This window comes from Ceratotherium simum, chromosome 27 (assembly GCF_057802395.1).
Source record: "Ceratotherium simum simum isolate JZ-2026a chromosome 27, ASM5780239v1, whole genome shotgun sequence".
In the NCBI taxonomy this organism is placed as follows: Eukaryota; Metazoa; Chordata; class Mammalia; order Perissodactyla; family Rhinocerotidae; genus Ceratotherium; species Ceratotherium simum.
Genome location: NC_141926.1, coordinates 6,943,133 through 6,965,592, shown reverse-complemented (window position 1 = coordinate 6,965,592; position 22,460 = coordinate 6,943,133). Strand labels below are relative to the sequence as shown.

General features: G+C 39.7%; 1 protein-coding gene across 1 annotated transcript in view; it reads left to right on the top strand.

The window, feature by feature from the left end:
• SH3BGR (SH3 domain binding glutamate rich protein) overlaps window positions 1-20,891 on the top strand; it is a 66,359-nt gene extending 45,468 nt beyond the window's left edge. The window contains exons 6-8 of the mRNA XM_004429615.3: window positions 13,042-13,071; window positions 17,066-17,216; window positions 20,457-20,891. Coding sequence (XP_004429672.1) covers window positions 13,042-13,071; window positions 17,066-17,182 — 147 coding nt within the window. The 3' untranslated portion in view covers window positions 17,183-17,216; window positions 20,457-20,891. The remainder of the gene's footprint in view (window positions 1-13,041; window positions 13,072-17,065; window positions 17,217-20,456) is intronic.
• Window positions 20,892-22,460: the final 1,569 nt, after the last annotated feature.

Sequence of the window (22,460 nt, the reverse complement as noted above, 5' to 3'; positions counted from 1 at the left end):
ATAGACTTAAGGGCCTCTGGAGGAAGGACTGCCCCGGCTGTCTCCGGGGTCGGGGACATCCCTAATCCTACTGTCTCACGAGGATGATTGACAGGGCCCAAGGCACCTTAGCTCGCCCTCACCATCACACCATAGGAGCCTTGGATAACCTTTGACATGGTAGGTAAGGCTGTTACTTTCTTATTGGATATGGGAGCCACTTGCTCTGTCCTGACCCATGCCTCAGGGCCGTTGTCACTCGTCCAGTAACCGGGATAAATGGGCGTACAAAACTAAGGAGCTTCACTCAACCCGTCACTTGCCTCAGAGGCTCTTCTGTGGTAGTTCACAGTTGGGAACAAACATCACCATGGGTCCACCCCAGGAGACTAGCTCACTGCTCTTGAGAAAACTACAAAATCAACACTAGGACCGCTCCTGTTAAAACAACAAAAGAAAGACTCCCCCAGGCACCAACTATAGCCTAAATGGAAAGGGCCATATCAGGTGTTGCTAAGCACACCTACAGCTGTAAAAATTACAGGGCATCTCTAGCCGGGTACATATGACCAGCATAAAACCTGCACCCTTCCACTCTCAACAGGACCCCGAGGTAAAGTCCAGCCCTGAGTACTCTTAGGCCATCAGACACAAATGGTCCTCCAAAAGGGATACTGGCCCATCCATCAGCCATTAGATGCTGCATACGCCCCCTTCTGTGGACAGAGATCACACTCAGAGCCACCGAGGAGGGAGACCGAAACTTCCTTTTAGCCCTTCTCCCCTGACAGAGAGCAAGCGGTTCCGGGACCCTCAGGTGGGCCTACAACCCCTACCAGCAGGAAGCAGCTACAGAAGATCTGAACTCCGCCCCTGCTTCCAAGGGCCCAGATCTCTTGAGGGGGGAATGTTGCAGAGAAGGTAGTAAGTCAGACATGAGCAGGGGAAGGGAGAAAAGCTGACAAACCAAAATGGAAGCAGCCTCATGGGAGGGCCACCTAATACCTAATACCCACAATGTCCTGTTTTGCAGCCTGACATGCAAGTAGCTAGTTTCCACCTGCTGTCCCCTGACCTCACCCTCCTTATACTAAAATTATAATAAATTTACATTGCAGTTTTGACCCCCACCTTGCAGGGGATGGAAACCATGACAGTTCTGCCAAGGACCATCTAAGGGGAAAAACTCCCCCTCCCGCTGTGAGGGAGTGGGCAACAAGCCAATTGGACAGACCCCCTTCAATCCCCTCCTGTAGCCCTCCACAATCTCTATAACCTAAAAATTACTCAAGGCTTGGCACAGTTGCTCACCTCGAACCTCCCTGCTCCCTCTCTCGGAGTGTATTTTCACTTTGCTAATAAATCCCTTCTGGCTTTGAACTTTACTTCATACGTTTGCTCACAAATTCTTTTGCGACGTGAAAGGAGAACCTGGAAAAACGAGCCAGCCCACCCGGTGACAGTATTAGTGGGTTCCTAAGACTTGTGTGCAGACAGTGTCAGCTTCTTTTATTTCTCTGGACGTCATTATATCTGCTTCATGCCTCCACCTCATGGCTGGCAGGAAATTCAATCTGGGTGATCTGTTTGGAGACCCTCTCCTCCCTAGGAACTTAGAGTCCCCCTGGAGTCTTCAGTGGTGACTGGAAGGGGAGGGAGCGCTGGTTCTTGGTCTGTGGTGATCACGTTGTGATGTGGCTTTTCTGCTGCCTGTTGCAGCTGTGGAGCGCTGGTACCTCTGCGTGGGTCAGGCCCTCTGCCCTGGCTGGACAGGGACATGCCCCTCACAGTGACCAGGCCTCTGACCACAGATGGTTGCTGCCCCATGCAGAGGGCCCAGGTGCTATCTGAATGCCCCCGTCGTCCCTGGCGCAGCTTCTGTGTGCAAGCAGGGCCTGGGTGGCACTACACCTCCTTCTGTCCCCTTCTCTCTTCAGTCTGGCTCTTCTGTTCCCCAACTCCAAGGCCTACACTCCAGGGATCATCTAGCTTCATGGCCTCTGTTAGCCCAGGAATTTGAAGAGCAAGGCCTATAATTTCTTCCCTAGGGGCAGAGAGCCAGAACAAATATGTGGCTATCTTCTTGGAGGATGGGGAGGGACAGTAACTCTGCTCCCTCTCCCCAGTTTTGTGTAGTAGAGAGAACAAAACAAGAACTCATATCCTGGTATTCAGCCACACTATTCATGACAAGGAATACAAAACGTATTTTAACCTTTTATTCTGAAATAATTATGGCCTCACAGGGACATAGTAGAGAGTGCTGTGTGCCCTTTCACCTGGTTTCCCTGATGGTGACATCTTAGATGGCCCAGTACAGTATCGAAACCAAGAATATGACACTGGTGCATCTCTGTTGAGTAGACTACAGACCTTATTCAGTGTTCACTATTTTTTTAAACCTTTCATTTGTGTGTTAAAAACCATTCATTTGTGTGTTCCATTCATGTGCAATGGTGATAAGTCCCTCCAGCCAGTGGTAGTGTTAAACCGTGTGATAAACCAGCCAAATGTCTAAGTCATGGGCTTGTTCCTCTGATCTCAACTATGGCACATGTTCACTCTACGCACTTGTAAACACACAATGCCATTTTATTGGGGAGAAGTATACATCTAAGAATATTATGTTGATTAAAAAAAATCAGAAATGGAGACAGAAACCATTATCTCCTCTAATGACATGGACTTCCCCTGGCCACCTCCCCAAGCCCCTGGAGTTTTTAAGCACAGGTTGTGAAGATGCATATCATTTACTTGCTGACAAGTTGGGGCAGCACTTGGGAAGCAGGGTGTTGAACGTTGAAAAGACCATGAATTCATGTCTAAGAAGATCTTACCTGTAGCTTCGGACCCCGTGTAGAGAGGGAACTTCATGGTCTCCTTCCCTGATGACGCAGGGAGGATGAGAGGCTAAGGAGGAAAAGGGAGGCTTGTGAATGGTACCTGAGGAATAAAAGAGGAAAGCAGGAGGTCACCTCAGCTTCTGGGCACACTCTAAGAAAGGAACTGCAGACTGGGGACATCATGAGAACTTTATGAAACCCTAGAAACGTTGCAGTTTGTTCATCTTTGTGTTTGGTTTTCATCGAGGTAAAATTATTTTAAGTTGTATTCTTTGCCAACTCAATGGTCCTCTCCAAAATCTTTTAAGATCTTGACTACGTCATTATGGTCTGCAAATCACCCCAGCTTCCTCCAAAACCGGTCTTGAGGAAAGTTGCTTTCTCAAGACGCAGACGTTGGTTTAGGTCCTCGAGGACCTGGCACGTCTAAGGCTGGGTCCTTGTAGTGCTCGAAGATCTAGAGAACTCTGCTCTTTTCCCTGATCTCCAACTATTCTGAGGCCAGCTGCCTTCCTGAGGTCACTTTGGGCTGGCCCTCGGCTTTCTTCCACACCAGGCACCTGTCCTAACTGGCCACTGCCTGACACTCACCACGGCCGACACCTGTGCTTAGTCCTGGCCATGAGCCGCATCAGCAGTCTGCTTCCCTGGCCAAGTTCCCAACAAAAATAGCTGCTGGTGAAGGTTCTAAGACTTCTCACTTCTGAGGCTTCCCCTGACTAGCTTTCTTACAAGAACAACAAGGTAAAATGATTTTAAGTTGCAGCCTCGTCAAGTCAATGGTTCCTACCCTGACCTAAGATCTTGCAAGAGCTTGGCTTAATTGACCATGTGATTATAATTATCTTTAAAAAACATTTTGCCTATATAGTTTTTTCCAACCATAAAAGTCAATTCAAGCATTGTACATACGTGAGTTCTTTTTTTTAAAAAATTATTTTGTTGAGGTTGTATTGGTTTACAACATTGTGTAATTTCAGGTGTACATTATTATATATCGGTTTCTGTATAGACTCCATCGTGCTCACCACCAACAGTCTAGTTTTTATCTATCACCTACATATGTCCGCGTTTACCCCTTTCACCCTCTCCCCACCCCCTTCCCCTCTGGTAACCACTAATGTGTTCTTTTCATCCATGTGTTTATCTTCCACATATGAGTGAAATCATTCGGTGTTTGTCAGACTCTGGCTCATTTCGCTTAGCATAGTACCCTCGAGGTCCATCCGTGTTGTTGCAAATGGCACGATTTTGTCTTTTTTTTATGGCTGAGTAGTATGCTGTTGTATATGTATATATACCATATCTTCTTGATCCATTCATCTGTTGATGGGCACTTGGGTTGCTTCCACGTCTTGGCTATTGTGAATAATGCTGCAATGAACATAAGAGTGTGTAAATCTCTTTGAATTGTTGATTTCATGTTCTTTGGATAAATACCCAGTAGTGGGATAGCTGGATCATATGGTATTTCTATTTTTAATTTTTTGAGGACTCTCCATACTGTTTTTCATAGTGGCTGCACGAGTTTGCATTCCCACCAGCAGTGGATGTACCTTTTCTCCACAATGTCTCCAACACTTCTTATTTCTTGTCTTGTTAATTATTGCTATTCTGACAGGTGCAAGGTTCTATCTCATTGTAGTTTTGATTTGCATTTCCTTAATAATTAGTGATGTTGAACATTTTTTTCATGTGTCTGTTGGCCATTTGTGTATCTTCTTTGGAAAAATGTCTGTTCATATCTTTTGCCCATTTTTTTGATCGGGTTGTTTGTTTTATTGTTGTTGAGTTGTATGAGTTCTTTATATATTTTGGAAATTAACCCTTTGTCAGATATATGATTTGCAGATATTTTCTTCCAGTTGATGGCTTGCCTTTTCATTTTGTTCATGGTTTCCTTTGCCTTGCAGAAGCTTTTTAGTCTGATGTAGTCCCATTTGTTTATTTTTTCTTTTGTTTCCTTTGCCTGAGTAGATATGGTATTCAAAAAGATATTGTTAAGACCAGTGTCAAAGAGTGTACTGCCTACATTTTCCTCTAGGAGTTTTATGGTTTTGGGTCTTACATTCAAGTCTTTAATCCATTTTGAGTTAATTTTTGTGTATGGTATAAGATAATGGTCTACTTTCATTCTTTTGCTCATGGCTGTGCAGTTTTCCCAACACTATTTATTGAAGAGATTTTCCTTTTTCCATTGTATGTTCTTGGCTCCTTTTTGAAGATTAGCTGTCCATAGATATGTGATTTTATTTGTGGGCTCTCAATTCTGTTCCATTGAAATGTGTGTCTGTTTTTCTGCTAGTACCATGCTGTTTTGATTACTATAGCTTCGTAGTATATTTTGAAGTCAGGGATTATGATACCTTTAGCTTTATTCTTTTTTCTCAGGATTGCTTTGGCTATTCTGGGTCTTTTGTTGTACCATATAAATTTTAGGACTCTTTGTTCTATTTCTGTGAAGAATGTCATTGGGATTCTGATCAAGATTGCACTGAATCTGTAGGTTGCTTTAGGTAGTGTGGACATTTTAATTATGTTTATTCTTCCAATCCACATGCATGGAATATCTTTTTATTTCTGTATGTCTTTGATTTCTTTCAATAATGTCATATAGTTTTCAGTGTATGGGTCTTTCACCTCCTTGGTTAAATTTATTCCTAGGTATTTTATTCTTTTTGTTGTGATTGTCAATGGGATTGTACTCTTGACTTCTCTTTCTATTACTTCGTTATTAGTGTATACAAATGCAACTGAATTTTGTGTGTTGATTTTGTACCCTGCAACTTTGCTGTAGTTGTTGATTATTTCTAATAGTTTTCTGGTGGATTCTTTAGGCTTTTCTATACATAGAATCATGTCATCTGCAAACAGTGCGAGTTTTACTTCTTCCTTTCCAATTTGGATCCCTTTTATTTCTTTTTCTTGTCTAATTGCTCTGGCTAAAACTTCCAGTACTATGTTGAATAAGAGTGGTGATAGTGGGCACCCTTGTCTTGTTCCTGTTCTCAGAGGAATGGCTTTCAGTTTTTCACCATTAAGTATGGTGTTGGCTGTGGGTTTGTCATATATGGGCTTTATTATGTTGAGGTACTTTCCTTCTGTAGCCATTTTATTGAGAGTTTTTATTATAAATGAATGTTGGATCTTGTCAAATGCTTTCTCTGCACCTATTGAGATGATCATGTGACTTCTATTCCTCATTTTTTTTAATGTGGTGTATCACATTGATTGATTTGTGGGTGTGGAACCATCCCTGTATCCCTGGAATAAATCCCACTTGATCATGGTGTATGATCCTTTTAATGTATTGCTCTATTCAATTTGCTAATGTTTTGTTGAGGACTTTTGCATCTATGTTCGTCAATGTCATTGGCCTGTAGTTTTCCTTTTTTGTGTTGTCCTTGTCTGGTTTGGTATCAGGGTAATGTTGGCCTCACAGAATGAGTTAGGAAGCGTCCTGTCCTCTTCAATATTTTGGAATAGTTTGAGAAGGATAGGTATTAAATCTTCTTTAAATGTTTGGTAGAATTCATCAGAGAAGCCATCTGGTCCTGGGCTTTTGTTTTTTGGGAGGTTTTTGATTACTGTCTTAATCTCTTGTGATTGGTCTATTCAGATTCTCTATTTCTTTTTATTCAGTTTTGGGAGGTTGCATGATTCTAAGAATTTATCCATTTCTTCTAGGTTATCCAATTTGTTGGCATATAGCTTTTTGTAGTATTCTCTTATAATCCTTTGTATTTCTGTGGTATCCATTGTAATTTCTCCTCTTTCATTTTTGATTTTATTTATTTGTGCCTTCTCTCTTTTTTACTTAATGAATCTGGCTAAAGGTTTGTCAATTTTGTTTATCTTCTCCAAGAACCAGCTCTTAGTTTCTTCGAGCCTTTCTATTGTTTTTTAGTCTCTACTTCATTTGTTTCTGCTTTGACTTTTGTTATTTCCCTCCTTCTGCTGACTTTGGGCTTTGTTTGTTCTTCTTTTTCTAGGTCTTTTAGGTATAGTTTAAGATTACTTATTTGAGATTTTTCATGTTTTTCGAGGTAGGCCTTGATATAAATTTCCCTCTTAGTACCACTTTTGCTGCATCCCATAAGAGTTGGTATGTTGTGTTTTCATTTTCTTTTGTCTCTAGGTATTTTTTTAATTTCTTCTTTGATTTCTTCATTGATCCAGTGGTTGTTCAGTAGCATGTTGTTTAGTCTCCACATATTTGTGACTTTCCCAGCTTTTTTCTTGTAGTTGATTTCCAGTTTCATAGCATTGTGGTTGGGAAAGATACTTGATATGATTTCAATCTCCTTAAGTTTATGCGGCTTGCCTTGTTTCCCAACATATGATCTTTCTTTGAGAATGCTCCATGTGCACTTGAGAGGAACGTGTATTCTGTGTTTTTGGAGGGAATGTTCTATATATATCTATTAAGTCCTTCTGGTCTAGTGTTTCTTTTCAGGTCATTGTTTTCTTGTTAACTTTCTGTCTGGATAATGTATCCATTGATAATAGTGTTAGGTACCCTACTATTATTGTGTTGATGTCAATTTCTCCCTTTGGCTCTGTTAATATATACTTTGCCTTATATACTTTGGTGCTCCTGTGTTAGGTTCATATATATTAATAAGTGTTATGTCTTCTTGGTGGAGTGTCCTTTTTATCATTATATAGTGCCCATGTTTGTCTTTCATTATCTTTTTTATCTTGAAATTTGCTTTGTCTGATATAAGTATGGCAACACCTGCTTTCTTTTGCTTGCCATTTCCTTGGAGTATCATCTTCCATCCCTTCACTCTGAGTCTATGTTTGTCTTTAGAGTGGAGATGTGTTTCCTGGAGCCAACATATTTTTGGGTCTTGTTTTTTAATCCCTCCAGCCATTCTGTGTCTTTTGATTGATGAGTTCAATCCGTTTACATTTAGAATAATTATTCATATAGGAGGGCTTAGTACTGCCATTTTATCCCTTATTTTCTCGTTGTTCTATATTTCCATTGTTTCTTTTTCCTTGTATTTCTGCCTGCCTTTTCCATTTGATGGTTTTCTGTGATGGTTTTCTTATTATTTATGATTTATGACTCTATTCTGATTTTTGTTTAGTGGTTATCATGAGGTTTGTATAAAAGATCTCATAGATGAGATAGTCCTTTTTCTGATAGCCTCTTATCTCCATTAGCCTATGCAAGTTCCATCCCTTTCCTCCTCCCCTTCTGTTTTTCTTGTCACAAATTATTCTTATTTGTATTGTGAGTTTGTGACCAAAGTGAAGCATTTATAGTTATTTTTTATGCTTTCTTTCCCTTTATCCTGTACATTATAATTAAATGTTTGCTAACCTATTCTGATGTAGAGCTGCGATTTTCTGATTTTGTCTGTTTATCTCCTTGGTCAATGCTCTGTAACCCTTTGCCTTTTTGTTTTAGGTAGGAGGGCTCCCTTCAACATTTCTTGTAGGGTGGGTCTAGTGGCAATGAACTCCCTTGGCTTTTGTTTCTCTGGGAAAGCTTTTATTTCTGTATCATATCTGAAGGATAATTTCACTGGATAGAGCATTCTTGGCTGATAGTTTTTGTCTTTCAGTATTTTGAACATATCATTCCACTCTCTCCTAGCCTTTAAGTTTTCTGCTTAGAAAACTGCTGAAAACCTGATGAGGGTTCCTTTGTAGGTTATTTTCTTCTGTCTTGCTGCCCTTAATATTTTTTCTTTCATTGACTTTTGACGGTTTTAGTATTATATGCCTTGGAGAAGATCTTTCTGCATTGATATTAGGAGTTCTACTGGCTTCATGTACTTGCATGTCTAGTTCCTTCTTCAGGTTTGGGAAGTTCTCAGCTGTTATTTCTTGGAATAAGCTCTCTGCTCCTTTCTCCCTCTTTTCACCCACTGGGATACCTATAATCTTTATGTTGCTTTTCCTGATTAAGTCAGATATTTCTTGAAGAATTTATTTTTTAAAAATTTTAGTTCTCTCTCCTCCTCCACCTGAATCATTTCTATATTTCTATCTTTGAGGTCATTAATTCTCTCTCTCCTTTATAAGATCTGGTCTATTTTTCATGCTTTCTACATTATTTTTTATCTCATCGATTGTGTTCTTCGTCTACCGAATTTCTATTTGATTTTTTTTTAAAGTTTCAGTCTGTTTGTTGAAGTATTCCTTCTGTTCATTAATTTTATTCCTGAGCTCATTGAACTGAGTTTTCTTGTAACTCGCTGAGTTTCTTTATGACTGCTATTTTGAAATTTCTGTCAGTTAGATTGTAAATTTATGTGACATCAGATTTGGTTTCTGAAGAGTTGTCCTTTTCTTTATATTCTGCCATCTTACTGTAGTTCTTCATGGTGTTTGGTGAATTGATCCTCTGCTGGCCTATTTGTGGTAATAATCACCTTCTCTTATTTGGGTATGGCTTTGGTTACTTTGGTTCTGGCTGCCTGGGTCTTGTGTTCCTCACCTGGTTCTCCATGGGCTCGGATGCTGTTGTCCCATGTACCACCTGTGTTGCTGTTCCCCAGTTGTATGGGGGTGCTGGTTGCATAGCTGCCAGGGCTGCTGGGTTCACGAGTGTCGCTGTCACTGGTGGGAGCCCAGGGACCCAGGGACTTGTATGTAGGCATTGCTGCTAGTGGAGTTGGTGTCGGGAGTGCCTTTACTGGGGGCTGGGTGCTCCCACGATGTCTGCTTGCAGTGGTGCAGGTCTGGCTGCTGCCTCTGCCACCACTCTACTACCTGTTATGGGGCAGGCCCACCACTGTGCTGCTGCCACTAACCCTTGGGCGTTCATGCATGCACAGAGCCACTGCCCCAGGGGTGTTTGTGCATGTGTGCATGGAGCTGCTGCTGACTGCTGCTGCAGCTGCCCCAGGGGTGTTTGCTTGAGTGTGGGGCTGCCCCCAGTCACCACCACTGCTTGGGCGTTTGTACGCAAGCTATCACTGCCTCCCAGGTGTATGCATGTGAGTGGCTGCCGTCACCCCACCTGTGTTTGGCTGTATGGGGCTGGGCTGCCCTCACCTCCACTCACAGTCACGCAGGCTGCTACAGGAGGATCTGTGTTCCTGAATCGCTGTCACCAGGGTAAGGGAGGGGGCTGCTCCTCTAATTCCACTGCTTCCCAGGGGTCCAGTCCACCCACCTTCAGATGTATAGCTGCCTGGATCTCTTAGGCATCCTGTTGTACTATGTAGAGAATCCTCTGTTAGTCAATGGATGTTTGGTTGTAATTTAGAGGGGAGAGACAAAGGGAACCTCTCACTCCACCATGATGCTGATGTCACTTGTAGATGACTTTTAAAGATCTGCCCAGTTCTTATACTTTTTAATTCTGTGAGCCAAGGATGAAAGTTTAAGTTTTTATTTAACTGCTGTATCCCACCTCCTCCTAAGAGGTTGGGGCAGGAGTAGCATACATAAATGCATTCATTCGACATTTTATTGACAGATTGAGTGCTGCCACATGCCAGGCAGAATTCCAGAGACTGAGGATGGAGCAATGAAAATGACAAAGTCCCTGCTTCCCCAGAGCTTATGTTCTGGCAGGGCTGGTGATGGTAATATCCAGGGTTCTTTCAAAGCTTACTTGACCATTTAAGGCTTAGTATTTCTGTAAATTCTCTGAGCAATTACTTTCTCTATTTTTTGTCTCTTTCAAGAAATTAAGGTCAAATCAGATATTGATAAAGAGTCCTAGGTCTCTCGATAATTGCTGCTAGCTAACCTGTAAAAGTTGAGACTAGCACTTATTTCTGTAAAACCCCCTACTGCCCTCCAGGATAGCTCTAAGGATAACTCCATTTTTTATAGTGTATATCTTGTTAATGCATTTGTTTCAACTGAATCCAGTTAATACAAATAATTGGATTTAGAAAAATATGAAACTCTACATAGTTGATAATTCTATGTTGTGTATTGTGAATTTTATTAAGATCTCATGTGGATAAGAAGAAAATTAATGTTCTTTGTGAGCCAAAGAATTCATAGCAGATTTTATATGTTCATTTATCCAGTCACTTAACACATATATTGTGCTTACCCCTTGGTTCCAGACAATGGCTGGCTCCTAGAGATCCAAAAACGAATAAGACACAGATCATGTCCTAAGGAGTACACAGACTAGTCAGGGAGACAGATAAGTAAATGATGATTATGAGAGTAGATAAAGGGGTCCCCTAACTCAGCCTGATGGGTCAGGAAAGTCTTCCTTTCAAATATTGTTTTAAGCAGTGTCCTGGAAGGTGTGGCTGATGTGCAAAAATTGCATGTGATCCGTATGGCTGAAAGAAAGAGTTTTGAGGCTAGAAGGGCAAGCAGAGTCTAGATTGTGATGGCCTTTCAACCATTCTAAGGATTGTGGATTAATCTTGAAAGGATGGAAGTTTTTGTTTTTTTTTTTCTTTGCCAAGCTGATGGATTTTAATTTTTATTCCCATTTCTTTTTTTTTAATTGATGTTTTAATAGTTTTTAACATTGTGAAATTTTGGGTTGTACATTTTTGTTTGTCCATCACCATATATATGACTCCCTTCACCCCTTGTGCCCACCCCCCACCCCCCACCCCCATTGCTCCTGGTAACCACAATACAGTTTTCTCTGTCCATGTGTTAGTTTATATTCCACATATGAGTGAGATCATACAGTGTTTGTCTTTCTGAAAGGATGCAAGTTTTTAAACGCAAGGGCAGCATGGTAAGGTTTGTTGTCTTTTAAGAACAGTATCTCTGGCTACCATGTGGAGAACAAGTTGGAGATAAGGAAGACTAGAGGCGATGTAACCCTGGTGAGAGAAGATGGCTGTCATGGCAGGGGAGGGACAAGGCATGGGCAGAATTAGGCAATGTTAAAGAGATACAGGCAACATACCACTGAGAAATCAACACCTGAATTTTGCAACAAGTGCAGGACTCTCTTTTCCTGGACATTATGTTAGCACTAAAACTTGGTGTGTTGCCAGTGGTGTTTAATGTAAAGATTAGTTTGGAGATTCTCAGTGCTGGAAGAACCTCTTGGGCTGACTCAGCCTTGGCCAGCTGGATCAGGCTTTCATATACTGCATTTTCTATGCCCACCTCAGAAATCTGAGAGTATTGTTTCAGAACTGGCCAAGAACAAGAGGGTGGGCCAGGGAATGTGGCAGTGTGGTGGGTCCTCTATCACTTGTCTTCCATGATTTTGCCTTTTCTGTTACTAATCTTGAGACGCAGCCTGGTAGAGTAGGAAGGACACTCAGGAACCAGGAACCTTGATGTGAGTCCCAATTGTGTTACTTACTTGTCCTGTGACTTTTGGCAAATTGCTTGACTTTGTGGTCTTGGTGTCCTCATCTGTCCAAAGAAGAGACTGGGTGAGAGGATATACGCGACTGCAAGATTACTTTCCACGCTCCCAGTCCAAGATTCCATGAGCTAAATGCCTGAGTTGTAAGGCATTAGGAAGTTTTAGGGACTGTTCTTTGGAACCACATCTCTCCACTTAATTACAGCAATTGTAGTACTCTGGTCTCAGAGAGGTTTATCATAGGGCCATTTTGGAAAGGGATGGAAAAGCTCTTATTTCTTTGCATTTTTAGGAGTTATAGCCTGGTCCTATTTCTTTGATCTTGGAGAAATAGAAATTCCAGTGGGCTGGCAGAATGGAGACCTGTCTGAGCCTGTGATGACCTCACCCTCTCTTACCTTGCAAGTTTCTCCCTTTAACCAAAAATCAGTGTTTAAATACTACGTGGTTCAGAAGTGTTATCATTTTGTTCTGATGGAGGAAAAGTTTTTGATCTACTTTTATTAATAGGTTCAAAGCTGAAGTAAAGGCATCCTTGTAAGGACATACAGGCAGGAAAGACATAATTTTGTTCCAGTTTTCTAACTGCTTACATATATGGTCTGAATTTTACTAGATAGCTCTATAGATCTGCAATATGCTTTAGATATAGAGAAAGAATTAGACATATAATTAAGCAGTATTACTAAATAATTTTATTGTCTCAGGCATGTGAGTGGTGGAAAAATGTCTTAATCTCAGAGTATTCCGAGGGCTTGAAATATAATGTATGAAATAAGTAGGCATTGCTCACTTATTATATCTTTGCTATTTATATATTTTATCGATAAATTAATATATTTCATTTTGATGAACATGTATTTATTATAGTTCACTTAATTTTTAGATTCAACTTAATATTTATGTGAATTTATATTTTTTCTTTAATTTTATTTTGGACCTAAGGAAGAAGAGGGAGAGACAGCAACGGAAGAGGTACAGTAGCATATTTAATAGTTGTGCTTAATAAAAACATCTTTTAGGTCAAAGAATTTTTAACCTGCCTGCCCAACTTGAGGGTATATTAGAACAGTGGTTCTCACCCCCTGTGTGTGTGCATTAGAATCAGCTGTGGTGTTTTGAACCTCCAGAAGCCTGCCTCCCTCAGCCAGTGAATAAGACCCTCCAGGGCTGGGCACTGGCATGCCTTCAGGTTGTCTGATAGAGCTGAGGTTGAGAGTCTTCATTTTTAGGAGCCAGGATTGATAGGGATGAGAGATCACATAGCGATATAAGAGCCTCCAATTCCCTGTTTTGGGCATCGCCTTCCTCTCTGCCATCCCTCCTATGGCCATAAGAAAAAACACCAGCAACAAGAAAGAAAAGATTATAAAAATAATTAAAATTAGGGATGTAAAAGAAACATATACATTCAATAAGAAGAAGAATTTAAGAAAGAGATGTCTTAAATGAATAAAGGTAGAATAAGAACTGAAATAGAAGAGAATCAAGATAAAAGGTTAAGAATTACAAAAAATAAGAAGAAAGTATTAAAAAATTATGAGTACTGAGTGTATAAGATTTAAAAGTACAATTACAACATTAAAAGAAAAATTAGAGGGGCTGGCCTGGTGGCGCAAGCAGTTAAGTGCACGCACTCCGCTGCTGCGGCCCGGGGTTCGCCGGTTCGGATCCTGGGCACACACCGACGCACTGCTTGTTGAGCCATGCTGTGGTGGCGTCCCATATAAAGTAGAGGAAGATGGGCACGGATGTTAGCTCAGGACCAGTCTTCTTCTGCAAAAAGAGGAGGATTGGCATCAGATGTTATCTCAGGGCTGATCTTCCTCACACACACACACACACACACACAAATTAGAAAACAGTATTAAGGATAAAATTTAAAGGAATAAAATTTATCCTCTGCAACATAATTTAAACTATCGTTGGCCTGGCTGACGTGTTTGTTTATAGAGTCTATGCTTAAATAATAACCAACATTCCCAGGTACAGTAGAAGACCTCCTATCCTGTGTTTGGAGCTGGAGTTTCTTTGATGAAATGAAGAAGTCAATTAAAGTGGTAAATCATAAGAATGTAGGGGCCTTAAATGTTTATTTTGACCTGAAATATATAAACGTGTATTTACTGCCAATTTTTTTGATGCAAGATGAAGACCTTTTCACTAAATAAGAATCCACTGATTAGAATTACTTGTTGTCTTTCTAACATAAACATACTCATTTGTCCATCTAGAAATTCTAGGTTTGGTTTCTTTAAAATAGAGCAGAAGTTTAAAGACACCTGCAAAGCGATCTAGGTGCATAATGTCTCCAGATTTTATGAGTCTTCCTGCCACCCACCTTTTTTGACACCTTATTTGATAAGTTCTTAAGGTTACTTACATATATTGGGTCTTTCCAAAATATTCCATTAAGTTTATATAGAAGAAAACATTATTTTCACGTTCACATTTCATTGATTTTCAGGATGTTTATTTAAGTTATATAATTATAACAGGGCTCTACCTTGCATACACAAGGGTGGGAATGAACGTAACCCACACTGGTAAATGAAGATTTCAGTGGGTGGTGATGCCAAACCTACTAGTTGTGAGTGTTCACCATGCTCTGGTTATCAATCAGCGTGATTTAAGAGAGCGCGTATAGACTACAGCAGAGGTTCTCAAAGTGGGGCTCATGGAGCAGTAGCATCAGCCTCACCTGGGAACCTCTAGGAATAAGCATTTTCAGGCCCTGCCCCAGATCTCCTGAATCAGAAGCTCTGAGGTGGAGCCCAGCAGACTGTGTTTTCACAAGCCTGTCAGGTGACTGTGATGCTCCGTCAAGTCTGAGAACCACTGGATTAGAACATAGGTTCTAGGTAATCTGATGTGTTGCCAGATGGAGGTCAATTGCAAGGACTCCTACTGTTTTAATGCTCGTCATAAATAGTCCATCTAATTTCAAAGACAATAACGTTTACTTTACATTAGGAACTTGTGTTTGATTAAAAAAAAAGCCCTTGATTTTCTTTTGGTGACTGAAATGAGTAATGGGAAGTAAGTAGGGAGAAAGAGAGAGCGTTGAGATGGAGGAAGCTCTTAAACTCAGTTTGTTTTCACAAATGAATCCTCTCCTTTCCATTCCTTTCCTGCATGTTGAAACATTCTATTAGTTTTATTTTGAAAGTTTCAAAGAATGATCTTTTTCTTGTTTGAGAAATTTTGTTTTGCTTCCTAGTAGGCATTGGGGAGGACTTCATTTTAAGGAGCTTCACGATAATTTTCATTAATTCAGCACTGCAAGGTCAGCATGCTCCTTTCCTGTTGCTGACAACGTGGAAGAGGCGTTATGTGTCAAAATGAAGCAGAATTGAGATTCTTACCCAGCTGCTTGCCTGTGGAATCTGCGGTTTATTAGTTGGGATACGGGGAGTTTTAAATTTAAGCCCTAATAGGGATGTAATTATGTGAGTGTGGAGATGAATAAGTTAGAGAATGTTAGTGAATTCTAAGGGCAGGTCCAAAGCGACATTCTCGGATTCTCTCTCCTCGTATTCTCTCCCCTCATGTTAGCTAAATCTCAGTTACTTTCATTGTAATCAAGAGTTTTAAGAATACTGTTTTTGAACATTTTTGGATTAATCATTTTAAAATGCTAATCAGAGAGCTAAATTAAAATGGAGAATTCAAGGGTAGGGAGAATAATTTACCAAAAGTCACATGTATTATCTAGGTGTTTTATGGACAGTTATCAATGTTAAAAAAAGGTCCCAAATGTCAAAAGAAACTCTCCAGAGAAACTTTTGTTGATTTTTAAAATTACAAAATAGTTCATAATTTTTACAGAACATTTAGAAAATACAGATAAAAGAAGAAAATAAAAATAGCTTTTAATCCCATTACCCAGAGATAACCACTAACTACACACTCACACACACATATATTTATCAAACCTTGATGAATACTCTTCTGTAATCTACTTTTTTTTCACATAATATATCTATATTTTTTGAGGAGGGGCAGTAAATATAGATCTGCTTCACTGTTTTTAATGTTATGTATCAAACTAATTACTATTCTTAGGCCTAAAGATTATTTCTAGCCTATTCTATACTGTGATTTTTCATTATCTATAAGTTATATCTTTCCAATAATTATTTCTTTAGTTTCTCTCTTGCTAGGCAAGCTTCTGTTTTTAAAAATTCCATTTTTATATATAAAAATAAGACAAACATACTATTAATTTGGAAGTAATTTCAGATTAAAGGTATAGGTTGCTGATAACTTTGGTTTGAAGAAATTAACTTGTTATAATGAGATATAACCAGCTTATAAATTTAAAAGCTTCATCCTTTCTGACAAAATTCTATTTGCTGAGATTCATTTTGTATTTTATTCATCTAACTGCCTTCTGAATTTTTAAAGATAATTTGATGACATTAGTCTTTTAATATGAGTGAAGACTCTGCTTAAGAGAAATCATGAAACCCATTAGAATTAATGTACTGCTCTTCAGCACCATTCCAAACTGCGGGGTCTGTGTTTGGAAAGATGATGTCTTTGTGTGTGTGTGTGTGTGTGTGTGTGTGTGTGTGTGTGTGTGTGTGTTTGTCTTGCATGTATGTTGTGTGTGTTTTTTGTGTATGTGTGTTGTGTATGGTATATGTGTTGAGTGTGTGTGTGTGTTGTATGTATATCGTGTGTGTTGTATATATGTTATGTGTTGCGTGTGATGGGTGTTGTGTATGTGTTGGGTGTGTTTATGTTGGGTGGATGGTGTGTGTGTTGGGGGTACGTGTGTTGTGTGTTGTGTATGTGTTGGGTGTGTGGTGTGTGTGTTGGGTGTGTGGTATGTGTTTGGTGTCTGTGTGTTGGGTGGGGGATGTGGGAGGCCCTCAGCTCTAGCCTGAGATTTTACAATCCTTTCCTCTCTGTATCTTTTGACCCTTACACTCCTCAATGATCATGTAATTTTTGTTAAAATAAGACGAAAGAAGTAACCGAGGGGGGAGCAGAAGGGGAAGCAGAGGAAGAGGAAGCCGAACAAGGAGAAGAAGAAGACGCAGGAGAAGAAGAGGCAGGAGAAGAAGAAGAAGAGTCTTAGGCCTTTTCATGCTTGATTTCTTCAACTTTTCCAGGTAGTTGCGTAACTCTGGGGTTGAAAACTTTTTTACAGTATGCAGTCTACATTACATTTCACGTGGTAATAGGAGAAGTGGATTCCAATTCAAGTCTGTCTGTCTCTCTTCCTGAGGTCCTGGGCTGCCCCTTTCTGGAGCCGCAGGGCTGATGAACTCTATCTGACCCACTTCTTGTGCGCTAGGGCATGGAAGGCTGTGGTTGACATGATTTCAAGGAAAAAGCATACCTTTGAGGCAAGGAAGAGTTTGCTTTGTACCTATTTCCTCCTCTGCCTCTCTGTGACCTTTATTTAAGTGAAGGTACAGGAAATGTTCTGTTGTCAGCATCCTATTACCTAGACTCCTCTGCTGACCAATATACTTGCATATCTATAGGGGAATGACAATCGGTGTTCATAATGATGGCAGTACATTATAGCGTTAAAAAATCACAAAGTTGGCTGTTCATGAAAGAAAAATATTGCTGCTAGAGATTTAGTGACAAGTGCTTGATATTACGTTTTCGTTTATTAAATATTAACCACAACATTCGTGTAGAAACAGCATGGAACACGGTGAAGTCGCTCTAGGAACCTTTGACAAGTAAGCTTGCTGCCTTGCAGTTTTAAACTTCTATCGATGATGAAAAATAATTATGTAATTCTTAACAGTGTGGTAAGCGCCGTGTCAATATATTAATAAGATAGTGATAGTGTCTAATGTTAGTGGATATTGAGGACCTGGGGGACATGCTCAAATATTGTGGGCTATACAGATAGATGGGATGTGTGAAAACACCTAAGATCATTACGTGCTATAAAAATATCTGGTTTTACCAGACATTTAGCAAAATACCTATGTAAATATTGTACTATTATTAATATTATTCAACCTTGCAACCAAATTTGAGGCAGCGGTTTATTCTCCAGGGCAGTGAGGATTACAGTTTGCCCTGGTGCTATAGGGGTTCTTTTTTAAACTTAAACAGTTTTTTAGTCTCCTTACTGTCCCTATTATGCCTCTACTGAAACATGTAGGACAGATTTTTGGGCTGTTGATATTGTAGAGTGGGGAAGGAGGAGAGAATGAGGGAATAAGCATTGAAGCACACAGTAGGTCTTCAGCAAAGCTCTGCGATAAATTGGAGCCTGTCTGGTGAAGGGTGGGCACAAGGGTTCAGTTGGAGAAGGAAGAAGAAATCTCTGGTGCTTTATAAAGATTGGCTAATGCAAACCACTGCTCTATGTACCAAAGACCAATTTGAATAGTGTGACTCTCCCCACTTAATATACTTACACTTGTAAATAAAAAGCTAATATAAAAAAACCCACAATATATTTTTAGGAAATCTTGGAGCTGGTGAGAGTAGCCATCACTATTTATTATTAGACCATGAAAATTTCATCTTTCGTTTATTTAAATTACAAGGTGAATCCAGCCCATCATTTGATGTTTTCCTGGATGGTCTCTTTCATGTTCTGGACACAGAGACCTCCACTTTAAGGCCTAATGATGGTCATTTTGGAAGCGATCTCATTTATTTTATTTTATTTTAAATTTTTTTCTGTTGTTACTATTGAGAAGTCTGTTGTCTATCTAATTAGTGTCCCTAATCACATTTCTAAGGAATGGGTTGGGACACAGTTTTGAAAAAAAGAAAATCAGCAAGTTTGCTTTTAGAAATTCTCTCTGAAGAATGGTGGGAAAGGAAAATATGCTGACATTTATCCTTATACCAAAAAAACTCCCAAACAGTAAAGGACTCATATGTACTGTTTGAATCCATTTCTATTCACTTTGCTTGTAAAGTTCTTTAAAAATTATACAATTTAAATGTTTTAAACCAATGTGAACTCAGTAAAAAATTATGCAATTTTAAATTGGTAATTATAAAAAAATATTGAATGTGAAATGGCACAGCTGAGAGAGAATCCTTCATGTAGCCAGATGGCTTTATAGGCTGAGTCAAAAAAAAAAAGGCAACTACAGCTGTGGCCAGCACATTTTGCTTGTTTCTCTGATGGCTTCTAGTTTGGAAGCCAATCCATAGTAGTCTCTTCTGAGGTCAAAATGCCTGACAGCGAAGGAGTGAATCAGACAGCTCCCTAAATCCCATGCCTGACCCATGGAAAGATTCCATGTCCTCTTTAAAATGCAACATGGCAATGCAATCAGATTTCAGCAAACCATTCAGCTTCCAAATGTAACTGAACTCAGTGGGTCCATCTCTTGGTGAGTGCAGAGCCAAAAATCACAACCAAGGCTGAAGTGGGTGAAGAAAAAGGTTTATTGCTTGCACAAGCAATGGAAAACATTGGGGATAGCTCCCAAAGCAGTATCCCCCACCCCCACCCCCCAGCTTAATGCAGGTGGAGGTCTTATACACCAGAATGCAGAGGATATGTTACAACTGTGTAACGGCTGGGCCTAATCAGGGCACGTGTGCAGGCCTTACATAATGAGCTCAATGCAACATGCTATTACATAACAGGTCTGAGGTAACTTTTGGACACTTAGAGCTGGATCAATTTGCAGGTGTCCTGCTGCAACCGTGTAAGTTTCACTGTAGGATGGCAACATCTGCAAACACTAGGACATCAACTTCTGAAAAACAGCACCTTTAATTTTCTTCTTATCTGGAAAACGTTTGACAGACTGTGTTTAGTTATGCATCAGATTTTCATTAACCCTTTCCTTGCCTGGTTTCTGGTCACACAAAGACAAATCCATCTCATAGCTCATGAATCTTGCAGGCATTTTATTTGAAAGATGGTTTTAGGGAGAACATGGCAATGAATAGAACTACGAAAGAATTCTCATTGTCTGTGTTTGATGCTAAATTGATGCTCCAGGAGAAATAATATATAGATGAGACTGAATTCTATCTCCTAAAGGCCGCTACTTAATACTGTCCTCTAGTCTAGCCAAGGACCATTAAAATTTCCTCCTCCAGGACTAAGCTGTAAATTCAGCCTCTCCATTTGCCATGAAAATGCAGTGGAGAAACTGTAACTGGAGATGCTGACTTTCTTATGGTGTTTGATATGTTCTAGTACAGAGAACGGATATAAATCTTGTCTGGTTTTCCATGAGAAAAATTTAATTTCCTTTCTTTGCACTTGGGAACAAATGACGAGCAGTGGTTATAGAATAAAAGGCAATACTTCCCTACATTGCATGTTAAATAATGAAGATTGTGGTGAACATTCTCTGCCTCTCTGTAACAGTCTTTTCCCTAATATGTTCTCTTTCTTTTAGAAAACCCAAGGCATGAAGCAACACTTCAACTATCTCCCCACAAACCAAACTCAACAAAATGCTTTGGCCCAAAGCTAGCACATTTCTCTCAGTACATCCGGGGTTCACCGAGGAATTGCACTATCAGACATGTTTAGATGTACATGGATATATCTACTTAATCATATCAACATGAAATTAAATGTGAAGAAGACTCATACATACCTTCATGTGCCTGGCATTTTTGGCCTTTGCTTAGTATTTTTTTTTTCTTTTTGCTCTGCATGAATAGGCCTTCTTACTAATACCCTGAAAAAAAAGATTTCAAAATATAGAACTTCTCTTTGTGATAATGAGAAAAGTATTCCTTTGTATGTGCCTTATGCTACTTGTCTCAGAATTAGCTTTGAAAAGGAAGAGCGTTCCAGAGAACAGTCATACAAATAAAGATTAATAGCAAATATCTTGTCCCAAGGAGCATTATTTCTGTATTTATTGTCCTTACTTGTGTATGCCTGGACTCAATCTGTCTGTGGCCGAGTCTGAATCCGCAGCAGAAATTCTCTGTCTGCGTTGGGATGGATGTTTTGGGTTGCCTGGATTATTTGGTCCACGTTTTCAAACAACACTGATCGTCTCATTATGTCATATTTTGTGTTATACACACCACTGTGTGCATTATCTTTGAAGCCTTATCCAAATGTAACTCTATCATCCGCATGTGGAGGGATGATGGTAAGGACAAAAAGATTTGCAACCCAGTGCCCTTGGCACGTTTCTGAGCTGAAGGGGGTGGCTGCTTCTATTTCTCCTGCCCTTGATTGATTGGTAGCCTGGCTGTACATGCAGAGCCGGTTACTATAATTTTGCCTCCTGATGCAGAGGGTCTGTTCACCAAGAGCTGGTCCAGCCCTGATGACTTGTTCCCCAGGTAGGTTTGAGGCATCTCAACTGTCCCACCTCTGTTTATCACAGATATTTTTTCTTTCTTGTAAGATGTTGTCAACATTCCTCCCTTCTCTGCATACAAGTTTCTTGTATTTTTCTTGTATTTACTGTCAGGAGAGCTCGTCTCCTCACTGGTTTTTTATTTAATGACGATGATGGCCATTCAGCTTGGAGTGACCGTAAACTTTTCCTCCTCCTAAGTCTGCCTATTAATTCTGCAGCTAAGCCTGTTGGGTCATTTGGAATGTGTTCTGTGGTGGCAGAAGTTGTATGGATCACATGAACTCTGGGAAATAGCTCTTTTCTTGTTACCCTAGTAACAAAAGGAGGCATTTTGAAGAGAATTAAGACGATTTTGTTGCAAATCGACTACTTTAAAAACATTTCTCCCTTTGCTAAAAATAAGGTGAGAGACTACAGGGAAATGGAAACTCATATAATTAAAAATTAATTTCTATTTTTTACCTCATTGCATTAAATTATGTCCTGTCTAAAAAGTGTCACAATTTTCACAGCAGCCCCATGCACAAATAGGCCTTCAGCTTTTGCTGTTCTTGGGCTGATTTTTAGCTCATTTGTGGTCGAGTAGGATGGAGATAGATTTATTTAGCTAGGTGCCAACTTTCCTTCTATTTCTCCTATTTTAAAATGAAAATAAGTATTTGTGCAAATAATAAGCAAAGATAAACTAGACCACTTATTTAAATCGAGTTAATTTTTTCCTTACATTGTCTTTCTATAGTCAGAAAATTAACATCCTAGGAGAGTATTTTTATTTACACACATTTCATTTTCTTTCAAGTATCGTTAAAATGCAAAAATCACTTAGATCAATAATACCATGTAACTGGCATCAGATATCTACCAGATTTGGTGTCACCTGTCACTCACCTTCAGTGGCTAGTAGGTCCAGTGGCACAGTGAGAAAAGTCCCCAAATATTGACTGTGTGATAGCAAAATATAGTTTAAAAATCGACATGCTTTATCAATATAGGAAGTTTCTAGAAGCTAAACAGCACTATGAATATGTAAAAAACAATAAAAGAAAAACCCAAGTGAATAAGCAGAGTCATTCT